The 11,361-nt window shown below is 53.1% G+C and overlaps 4 protein-coding genes across 4 annotated transcripts; all 4 read right to left on the reverse strand.

Moving 5' to 3' along the window:
* Window positions 1-426: 426 nt before the first annotated feature.
* On the reverse strand, window positions 427-1,322 carry MRS44_006882 (uncharacterized protein; the record flags this gene model as incomplete). Its single annotated transcript, XM_046267874.2, has 2 exons — window positions 427-492; window positions 540-1,322. The coding sequence occupies 2 exons, from the start codon at window positions 1,320-1,322 to the stop codon at window positions 427-429; spliced, it is 849 nt and encodes a 282-aa protein (XP_046139489.1).
* A 319-nt stretch (window positions 1,323-1,641) lies between these two features.
* On the reverse strand, window positions 1,642-3,387 carry MRS44_006883 (uncharacterized protein; the record flags this gene model as incomplete). The annotated part of the gene is made up of 1 exon (XM_046267870.2): window positions 1,642-3,387. One exon carries the CDS (start codon window positions 3,385-3,387, stop codon window positions 1,642-1,644), a length of 1,746 nt encoding a protein of 581 aa, XP_046139488.1.
* Window positions 3,388-5,842: 2,455 nt separating this feature from the next.
* MRS44_006884 (uncharacterized protein) lies at window positions 5,843-6,775 on the reverse strand (the record flags this gene model as incomplete). Its single annotated transcript, XM_046267863.2, has 1 exon — window positions 5,843-6,775. The coding sequence occupies one exon, from the start codon at window positions 6,773-6,775 to the stop codon at window positions 5,843-5,845; it is 933 nt and encodes a 310-aa protein (XP_046139487.2).
* A 1,701-nt stretch (window positions 6,776-8,476) lies between these two features.
* Window positions 8,477-10,820, reverse strand: MRS44_006885 (uncharacterized protein; the record flags this gene model as incomplete). The annotated part of the gene is made up of 3 exons (XM_046274490.2): window positions 8,477-9,248; window positions 9,294-10,258; window positions 10,305-10,820. The coding sequence occupies 3 exons, from the start codon at window positions 10,818-10,820 to the stop codon at window positions 8,477-8,479; spliced, it is 2,253 nt and encodes a 750-aa protein (XP_046139486.2).
* Window positions 10,821-11,361: the final 541 nt, after the last annotated feature.

Genomic DNA, 11,361 nt, shown 5'->3' on the forward strand with positions numbered 1-11,361 from the left:
GGAGTTCAGCTACCGATGGATTGAGAGTGGTTCTTTCAGGTTTCTCCGGCTTTGAGCTTGTCAACAGGGTGTGGATATTTGGCAAACCACCAAGGCTATCATTTATGATATACACGTTTTCTTTTATACTAAAAATTTCATAGCAGCAGAACATGAACAGGATCAAGTCTCCGAGGCCTTGCATCTCCAGCCGGATCCGAAGCGAGCCGGACACATCTCAATGCCGGGACCGGCGGACCCACCGCAATAACCGGACACGGCCGGAGATGACTATTAATCCTCACCCAGTAGAAATGATCAGGAGATTCGAGTCAAAGGTATGTGCTTAGATGTCGGCTCCTTGATCGATAAGCTGCAGTGCTCCTATGATGCTCCCTATGGATGCGTGATGCTTCACTCATGCTTGCACTGCCTCGTTGCTGTGGCTCAAGATGACTTCTCCTTTGTGTACTGTAACTTATCAAGCCCATATCCTTTGATAAACTGCCAATCCTATACACAATTAGCACCACCCTGACCACAAACACCGTCAAGCTCACCATCATGGTCTCCCATCCAAACCAACTCATCACCCACGCCAAAAACGCCAACCCACCTCTCCAAATAACAGGCTTAACGTCATCTCGTATTAAATCACCCACCACATCCCTCGCATAGTCATCCAACTCGACAAACCTCGCTCCCCTCAGATATCCCCGTCGAGCGACCCATTCTCTTAGCGGCGCGTAGATGCTCTTGTCTGGAATCGTGATGCCCTCTGCGTGGTCGAATAGGGCACTTCGGACACTGCCTGTTTTGACGGTAACCACTCGGACGCCTAAAGGTGCGAGTTCTCTCCTCATGGTGCGACTGAGCGCTTCGACGGCTGCCTTGCTGGCGTTGTATGCTCCGAAGAGAGGGGGACATAGTCCAGCATTGATGCTCCCAATGTTAACCACCACCCCCTGACCCTCAAGAAGCAGCGGAAGAAAAGCTTGTGTGACAGCCCATATAGCAAAAACATTAACATCAAACAACCGTCTAACCTCTGTAACCGGTTCATCAGCAAAAGGCATGACATGCATGACACCAGCGCTGTTAACGAGCACATCAAGTGCACCACCCGTCTCAGACTTGACCCGCCGAGCAGCCGAGTCGACGGACTCGGACGACGTGACGTCGAGGACGAGGGTGGTGATGCCGAGCGGGGACAGGGCCGGGTCGATCTCGGAGGCGGTGCGGCCCGAGGCCATGACGTGGTGGCCGCGGAAGTGGAACTCGCGGGCGAGGGCGGAGCCGATGCCGCCGGCGGAGCAGCCGGTGATGAAGATGGATTTTGCCATGCTTTGACTCTTGATGAGGTGGCCGTTGATGATGGAAGTTGAGGAGAGGTGGGCTTGGTGTGGCTGGACCAAATGCTATAACGTCAGCACCTATGAGATCACTATTAAAGACAATCAATTAAGAGAGAATGGTGACGGAAACGTAGCATGTCTGTTAGCACACTAGACGACGTTCAAACAGGTATATACGCGACGTACACCAAACATGGGTATACGCTTAAACATCTCATCAAACATCTCATGAAATGTCTCATCAAACATTGCAAAAACCAAGCACTCATTCATAATTCAATCGTATACTCATAAAAAAGTCCCACGCTCAGGCATCCTCAAACTCAAACTTGACCAGCAGCGAACACTTTGTCTCGTGACCCTTGAGGTCCAGCATCCGGATGAAGCTCCATCCAGGCACGACGTAGAGCAGGCGCACGGCGGCGACGGCAAACATGGGGTTCTTGGTCCAGCTGTCGTCGCTCTTGATGAGCATCCGCAAAAAGACGAGCTCGTTATCCTCATACTCCCACTCCAAGGTCTCATCCCAGACAGGGTCCGTTGGCGGCGGGTTCTCTCCACGGTGGAGGAATCCAAGCCGGTGCTGCTTGTACGGGGATGTCTTGCGCTTAGGTGGGTTGTTCTTGAGGTCGTCTGGGTGGTAGAGTGAGCACGTCAGGTACGGCTTGATGTCGTCCGCCTCCGAGTCGCCGTGCAGGGGAATGTCGGTGGCACCCGCGACATGAAGTTTGAGTCGTCGAGTCCGTCCCGTGTTGAGCCTGCCGCTTCCACCAGCCCGTAGGGCCGCAGGCTTCAGAACGTAGCCATCAGTGCCGCTGAAGAGAGCCTCGTTGAGCTGGTTGCTGGTGCCAAAGTTCTGCAAGTTAAGGGCACAAATCTGGGCGCCGATGCCCCAATAAGGCACAGGCTTGAGATTAGTCGACGAGATGCGCGTGCCCTTGGGGAAGACGCGCATGAGGTGATGGGCATTGTGTCGCGAAATTTCGGCGCTCTTATCCGGGAGGTGAGCGGCCAAGCCGGACTCGGAGACGTTGATCAGGTGGTGGTGAGGCCCGTTGGCCAGCGTTCCAGTCTCGTACCATGAGTTGTCGATGGGCTTGACGGACTGGGCGTAGACTCCAAGCTCGGCGAGTTCGGGGATAATGATGGAAGGCTCCTCGGTCTTCTTCTTCTTCTTGTACTCTTCCCGGGCGGCCTTTTCCTCCTCTTCGTCTTCAGAATCGCTCGAGCTAGAGTCGCTAGACGAGGGCTCGCCTTGGAAGTGGTACTCGACAATGACGGCAATCTTGGCGCCCAGATCGCCCAGTCTGACATGGTCACCCGAGCCAGCCTGTTCCTCGTGGCCAAGATACCTCACAGCCTTGCTCAAGAGACGATCCCCCCACACGTCCTGCATGATGTTGACCAGGCGCATCTGGCCGTAAGCGTCGCAGTGGTTTTCCAGAGACAGCAACACGGGCGCGGCATGGTAGCCAGGCGTGTTTTGTGCCTCGGCGGCCTCTTTGTCAACAGAATCACGAATAGTCTCGCACACCAGGCGGAATGGAATGTTGGATACCAGAGTGTAACCGTGGGTGACCTTAGGCTCGTCCCTGTCATCGCTATTGTCCCACACATCAATCTCAACACATCGCGCGCCAGTCCGCAGAGCGCTCTCATAGGCGGTCGCGCAAGAGGTGCCATAGAGCTGATGGGCCATCAGATACGTATTGTGGCTAGAGCTGATAAAGTACTCGGGCAGAGGGTAAGACCTGTCGGTGAGCTCTGGAGGCACCCGGATGTGCGGCTTGCTGACGAATTCGAGGAGGGGCCTGGTGGGCTCATCCGAGTCGAGGCCGGAATCTCTCTTGGATAAGATCTTTTGCTCGGCGATGAATGACCTCAGGGCATGGCTGACTCTGAGGTCAGTGGTGATGCGACGCACGCTGTGACCACCACCCGCAACGGTGTCGTTGTCAATCTCTTCGCCCCAGTCTTCATCGTTGAGGCGACGGTTCTTGAAGGGGTTCAAGTCGCCGATGCGAGCGGCGATGTCGTTGGTTATGGCGTCCATGGTTCAAGGAATATGACGGTCGCTGAAGGTGTAGGAGGAAGATGAGGTGAGCTCAGGTGAGGGGCAACCAAGGTAAGCTTAAGCTTGAGCTGAATATGGAACTAAGGACGGGAGGCTGGGAAAGCCATGAAAAGATGAATTGAGAGAAAGACGTCAACTTTTCAAGGGCCGACTTGTATATAACGGTTGAACCGTGTATTGTCAAGTGATGCACTGCCACAGTAATATAAAGTCTTGTCCTGCGTCAACCTACGACAGCCGCCAAGGTGAAGCTCCGTCAAACGGCAACTTGGCTCCGAGTTGGCTCGGTCGAGTGAGCTGTTATTTGCTGTCGTCATGCGAGTTTGTGGAGACGCCGCGAGCTTCGCCACAAAAGCCGGAGCTGGTGGTCAACCATGTTGCTGGAGTTCTGGTGTTGTTACGGCTGGGCCAATTGCTTGGTCACGGCTGTGGCATTTCGTCGCAAGAAATACACGGACAACTATCGCATTAGGACGGCGCATGCATGCCATGTCAAGGCACATAAGGCCAAGATGCCCCTTTCAACACTTGTCTCTACTTGGCATCGGATGCGCCGAAATGTTGGAACCGATATCAAGTCGTTCTCGGAATTCTTGTCATGATGGTAGAGCCTCAAATTGTCGAGGTGAAGGTCGCATCTTGTAGATCACAGTGGTGATGGAGCTGACGGGTTCGCTTGAACGACAAAGGCATCGAAGAAGAGATCGAGTATCGTAACAACTCGATAAAAGGCCCGTGAAGTCAGCGATTACACTCAAGAAGTATAAAGAGGCTTCCAATCGCATCAACAAGATTCGTCTGATGAATATCGATGATCCAGGGTGGGTGAGACAGACAGCACCCGTGCCTAGGGCCGAAAATTACAGCCTAGCGATTCAGGCATCGACACAAGGCATCAACATCCAGCCCCACCACAGCCGCGACGCGCAGGTAGAAAAGCGGCCATCTCGAAAAAATCTTTCCTTCTCTTTTTCTTTCCTCTTCATGAACAACGCAAAATAACAACCTTCATGTTTCTCTTACTACATTGATGAGAGGTGCAGTCGCAAGACTCGTGCCCAGGACCACCGATTTCGAGGAACACAGAATGGGAGAGAAAAGCGAACAGTCTTGGGTGCGGTGCTTCCCAGCCTTTTTGTGCCAATGGGGAGGATCGCAATGATTGAACGTACATATCTTGACGTAGATGTGATTTAAGAAGAAGTGTCGGCCTTCCGGGAGGCTCGAAGCAGTCGATGAGACTGCTTATTGCCTTGGCAAGAGTCATTTCCCTCTGGCGGTGGCTCTCGTCGTCAGTGGCTCGACCTCTGCCCAAGTGTGAAGTCCCTTCACGTGCATTGATGCATGCGTGCTGGACTGCCTTTGCTCGTTACCAGCGCTGCTTGCGCGGTTGCCTGGAGCACTACTGGAGTGCGGCAACAACAGCAAATGCTTTGATCATGCGCCATGACGGATGAATTGGCCAAAGAACTGAGGGAATCGAATTTGCACTCTTCGCGATGTGGATTCGAAGATGGTGCCTGAATCGCTAGGCTATCATTTTTCTCCCTCGGGCAGACGAGACGACGGCTTTGCTTCACTATAGATGCCAGCGCTTCAACTCTGTCCGTTGGAGTAAAGGTTCGACCTTGGGCCTTCCCTTTTATCGTACCGCCTGGCATAATGCTTTGTTTTGTCAATGTATTGTATCGCTCAACACCTCTCACGACGCCTCCGACGTTCAATTGGTCGAGCGCCCCCAAAATTGGACTCTTCAACCACGGCACCGTAGTTGTCTGATCACGGCGGGCTGGTCGGCTGGTCTGGCATTGGAGGTTGAGTCTTTAAAGCCACCAGTCAAATATCATGAGGCGCGCTAATAAGATATCCGTGGTGAAGCAAAAGTGGAAGCTTGTCTTTATCTTTGAGTGAGTGCCAGTGTTGCTCCAAGGGATACCAACAACTGTAACATACATGAGAGGCTGACATGGCCATTCACTCAGGTTCACATTCATCAGTATCACAATTCAATCAACACATTGAGACAATCAAGTTTCATTCAAACTATTCAACACTATTCTTTCCAGCCACGCCTAGGCGACCTCATGCTCCACAAGCAGAGTTTTCTCGCCTTGACAAATGAGCAGCAGACTCAGTGTCTCCCGCCGTTATTCAAAAAAGGAAAAAGTTCAAGCAGCTGTTACTCGAAGAGCTGCAGAAGAAGAGAGAAGAAAGAAAAGGGCGTATTCCCTCCTCTTGCGTGGTCTGTTGTGTTTTTTCGGATGTCTCTTTTGGGGCTTTTCGTTGATTATCCATGTTGCAGGAAAATGATGGAATAAAAGACTGCCGACGATACTTGCGCGGGAGCGAATAATCACATCGGAGAGTTGAATCGAGAGGACGTCTAAGAGAAAAGTCAGAAACCATATACACAAAACTAATCAGGGACACTCACTTATGCCTCGGTGATGCTGCGGGCAGCGGTGCGGATGGCGTCGATGTCTCGCTTGGCCTTCCAGCAAGGCTGGCCGGGGTAGAAGCACCATCGCTTGTCGACCTGCTTGTCGTCGCGCTTGGAGTGGTTCCACTGAGACTGTCCAGGGAAGAAGCCCCAGGGGGTGGGAGGGCCGTAGTTGGGAGTCTGAGGAGCCTCGGCCTCTTCGTCGTCACCGAGAGCCTCAACGACGGCATCGGCGGCGCGCTTAGCCTTCCAGCATGGCTGTCCGGGGTAGAAGCACCAACGCTTGTCCTTTTGCTCGGCGGCTTCGGCCTTGGCCTTGGCTTCGGGGCTGGCGTTGCGCTTGTTCTTCCAGCACGGCTGGCCTGGGTAGAAGCACCACGGTTCGGCGTCGCGCTTGGCCTTGGGGTCGCTGTCGGCGGGGAAGGCTCTCTCGAGGTTGAGGCTGCGGTAGTATTCTCCAGAGTCGTCCCTGGTGGCGAGGGAGATGACGTTGGCGAGCTCGTGGATCTCGCGCTTGGCCTTGAAGGCGGCGCCGCCGGCCAGGTTGCTCAGATCAGCTTCGGCGTCAGCGTCGGCGGATCGAGCCTCGTTGCCAGAGACTTGGAGGGCCTCGGAGAAGGCTTCAGCTGCGCGCTTGACCTTCCAGCAGGGCTGGCCAGGATAGAAGCACCAGGGCTTGGCTTCAGCGTCAGCATCGGCGTCACGCTTAGCCTTCTTCCAGCAAGGCTGTCCTGGGTAGAAACACCAAGGGCTGGCCTTGGCCTCAGCGACGGGTTCAGCCTTGGGCCCGGGGAGAGCCTCACGCTTGGCCTTCTTCCAGCATGGCTGGCCGGGATAGAAGCACCAAGGCTCAGGCTCGGCGTCAGGGGCAGGCGCGGCCATGGCGGTGGCAGCCAGGACGGCCAGAGTTGCGAGAGTGAACTTCATGTTGGCAAGGAAGTCTTTCTCGATAGCGAATATCGGGAATGGTAGTGTAACGAGAGGTACTCGTCAGGGATCTAGTATCAGTAACTTGTCTGAAGGAGAGGTTTTTTGTGTTTGTCGTTGTCCTCCTTGTGATGTTGGAACGAGCCTGGAGAAGAAGCATATATCCTGAGGGATTCAGTCTTTCTTTATAGACGAAATGGTCAATAACCCGAAAGTGGGGAGTTGATGGGATCCCAGACTTACCCCCCCTGGTGGACTGTCTATTCAGTCTATTGACGCTGGCGGGGTCAATAAGCCCGCCTCACCTGCCACTCTTAGGGAGATATACGTCAAAGAAACATGGTATGCAGCCCTCATAAACACGTTTCTTTGAGAGAAAAGGAATTGCCAGCCACTAGGGGAACACATCCGACGATATCAAACCTTGACCGGCAAGGGGGAACGGTGCGGCTTATTGACAGCTGGTGTTTGGCGTTGGTCGCTCGTTTCAACTAATAGACGCCGCTGCGATATGCGTTTCTATTCAAGTCTAGACTCTGGTTTGTCGCCTGCCACTCTTGAACAGCTGCGCGATATGCAACTGCCAACGGACGCAAGGGATCTCACAGGCACCTCGAGGCTCAAACTCATCATTATCATGCGTTGAATATTTCTTTATGGCGAGAGTTTCTTTCACATCAGTCGTGTGTTCTGGCTCGTTGATGTGGTCAGTGCTAATTGAGGCTCTATTGACACCCAAAAGGGGTAACTTGGCAGCTGGCGGCCGCAACGGTCTGCCAACCGCACGCCGGTGAGCTGAAACCGGAACAGGACTTTTTAGAGCGTTTACAGTGGGGATATTAACAAAAGATGCACGTTTTGGGGAATTGACACTGTCGGAAGGAGTTGCGCCATATGACCGCTCATATCCAGCTATGAGTATTCACAACTTGATATTCGTATTCGCCTTGTAAGTGTATGTGAGATTTATGAACTACAGGTCTGGAAACCGACTGGAAATACTTTCTGATGCCTTTTGAGCTATGAATGTTTGCCCTGCGGCACGGTGTTTGCCAGTGTCAACATGGGTCACTTAGTCCCCATCAAACCCATGCCTCTCTCCTGATACATGGAAGCCATCAAAAAAGAACACACGGACTGGATGAACATGAAAACAGCCTTTAATCAACAAGGTTAGGGAAACGCCACTCAACAAATAGCATCGGGAAACTGGCACACGGGGAAACGGGCACATGAACAACTTCTTTCAGGTAGGGACTTGGTTCCGACGCTTGAAAGGGGTCTAGACTTGGTCTTGTTCATCTTTACCTTGGTTAGCTGCTTAGGCTTGTGTCTTTATTCGATCTGGTTGGTAAAAGGAGGAACTGAGGACGAGGACCTGTATCAAAGGAGTAGCACGCCACGTACTCCAAGCAAGGAACGGGCATGGGAGAAATCCTGTTTTGCATGCGTCTAGACTGGTCGATCCAGCCTCAAAAGAACCTCATTCAATATCAGTGGGCGTCAATAGACGAGCGGGGAAGCGCTGAGGGTTGACCCGGGAGGTACGTGACTGCTGTCTCCTATCATGGGTTCTCGGCATCTACCGTTGAGCTGAATAGGATTTACTTTGAAGCACATGAAGGTGCATGACTTGGAGTAAAAGATTACGTTGGGGCACTTCATCTGCTTTATTCGCCTCCGCTAGAGATCATTCATCGACTACTTCCGCGGATCCCAGTTCTTATCAACCTGATCCAACAACCCCTTCTTACCCAACACCTTGGACCCCAGAATCTTCTCCAAACTGATCATCTTGAAGCTAGCCTCCGCGCTCGTCCCGCCGCCAGGAAGCTGGTTCGCATCGTCGTGCACTACGACAAGGCCGTGGGGAAAGTCCTTGTTGAGACCGACTCCGACAGCAGCGATGCCGTCCGTGTTGCTCACGGGGTCGATCTTGCCGTCAGAGGACTCGACTAGAGTAAAAGTCGTGACGTACTCGTGTGGTGAGGCGCGGCGGTACACGTTGTATGCGCTCACGCCTTGGCATGAGACAAGGATGAAGCCTTGGTCGGGCTTGGAGCCGTAGACAAGCGTCACGCCTTCGACGTCGCCGTAAAGAGTTCCATCGCCGACCTTTCCGATAACTACACCCTCATCCTTGGAGTCAGGCTCAGCACCGTATCTCCAAAGAGCAGAGGGCTCCTCTCCAATGAAGATCCAGCCGTTCTCCTCGTCCGTGACGCATCCCTCGACTTGACCACCACTACCGCCTTGGAACTCTCGCACGAGCTCTGTCTTGAGCTCTCCCTCGGATGTGGACGTCAACTCGTACTGGAGATACCGGGCGGACTTTTCGTTGACAAAAAGATACTGCTTTCCAGTCTTGGGGGAGCGGTACGTGCAAGAGCCGTAGACGCTGTAGTCTTCGACGACGGGGTGGATGCCTCCAGGGATGCTGGTGAGGGTTCCGTTGGGCAGCATCTCAAACAGACTGTGTTTGTTAGTTATCGAACTTCAAGGTTGGAGATTTTCTTACCATAGAGTGTCATCTTCTCGGCACGCAGCAAACGCAAGATCAACCTTGCGATCTCCCGCCTGGAAGCCGTAGATAATGTCGACGTTGTTAGGCTCACCGGCGGGGAACGACTGGAGCAGGTTGCCAGCCAGATCAAAGACACCAAGACCAGCCTCCTTGCCTGACTTCATGGTTGTCACGACGCGGGACTTTTCAGGCGACTCGGGCGAGATCCAAATGGCAGGGTCATCACCATCTCCAAGGCGCGACTCGGTCTCGTAGGTTGGCTCGATCAGGAGGAACGAGCAGTGCAGACCTCCCCATCCCTTGTCACACTTGCACTCATTGGGACCAACACATTTGCCATGACCAGAGCACTTATCGACACACGTGTACTTGTCGCATGTGCTGCCGGTAAATCCAGCAAAGCACTCACACTTTTGCTTCCGATCCTTGAGGCAGTATCCACTGTTGTCGCATGTACGGCAGATGGGCTCCTTGTCAGGGTTTGTCTTGACCTTTCTAGGGTCATACTTTGTGTTTTCAGAAATGCCGAGCTTCTTGAGGACCTTGTCGAGCGACGTGACTCCAAAGCCGTTGACTTCCCCCGACTCGATGGCGTAGGTGAGAACACCAGCAGGATACTTGGAGGTTGAGGCCTGGTAGATGTTGAGACCCTGGACTTCAATGTCTTCGTATCCAGTCAATGTCAAGGTGCCCTTGAGCTTGAAGGAGCTGTCGTAGACGGCTACCTTGTCCTTCTGGGCGACAAACAGGTAGTCAGATCCCTTCTTAGGGGCGTAGGTTGCGACGCCTGTCACGTCGTCTTCTGCCTCGCCAAACTTGGTGATTTCGGGCGCCTTTGTTGACTCCTTGAGTGGAAAGACGTAGACATCTTTGTCATCATCAACTGAGATGTACATCTTTGACTCTGAGCGGGAAACTGCACAGCCAGATGACTCAAAGCCAGTGGGGAATGTTTGCACCTGGATGCATCAGCAAAGCTCTCATGTTCTTCTGTGAAATGCCTACCTCGACCAGCTCGACCGACTTCTTGGTCTTTCTGAGGAGCAGCTGCACAGCCTGCCCCTTTCCAAAGAGATAGACGTAATCATTGCCTGCATCACTCTTCCATGAGCAGAGCGCAGACCAATCCCCAAGCACCTTGAAGTCTGCATCCTTAATCTGCTTAAACTCGGGCATCTCAAAAACGCGCACCACCGAGTCCGGCTGCGCGATGGTGACGAGCAGATCCTTGTCATCGACATCGTACACCGTCGTGACGAGCTTGCTGCGACCAGGCGTGCGCGCAGTCACCTCCTTCAGCGGAGACTTTGACTCAAGGTCGTAGACGTGGAACCCTCCCTTGTCGGGTCCGCCGTCGTTTCCGATGAGAAGAGGCTTGCGGGAAGAGTAGTACACAGCGGTCCAGTCCGACTCGACTTCGCTCGTGTATGCTGAGACGTCGACGTTAACTTCCACTGCGGCATTGACGACGCACATCTGTGCGAGGACAGCCAAGAGGCCGACGACGCTGGAGGCAACCATGATGACGATACAGAAGCTCCGACTAGACTTGTCTGGAGAACCACTCCAGCCCTCCATGGCTCCTTTATATATCCTCGTGCGACGTAAATCCACGAGTTTCCCCTTTTGTCGACCGACACGCGACAAATATCTCGTGGCAAGGAACCGCGATTCAATTGGCCGAAGAAATCGATGATCGGGATTGATAAAGAGGGTATATCGCCGATATTTCCTGCCTCATCTGTTTAGGCTCGGCGCGAGACCCGATTTGAGACCGAGCAGGCCAGTTTTGAGAAACTCGTGATGTGTCCATGTTGTTCTATTGGACGGTTACGACAATATAGGTTACATTTTGTTTCACGGGGGGATTGGCGGTCCTTTGTTTCTCCGCTTTGAGAATGGGACAATGGATGGCTTAATCGAATGATGACCAGGGTAGAAGAGACAAGGCAAGGCTTTGTATGGAGTTGAAATGTCCAGCAAGGTAGGATCAATCCTATTGTCGCTTGATGCATAATACGCCTGCATGAATAGAGGCACAGATATTCATGCATAAGCACAA

This window comes from Fusarium solani (genome assembly GCF_023522795.1).
Source record: "Fusarium solani strain SB1 chromosome Unknown bctg00000003_1, whole genome shotgun sequence".
NCBI lineage: Eukaryota > Fungi > Ascomycota > Sordariomycetes > Hypocreales > Nectriaceae > Fusarium > Fusarium solani.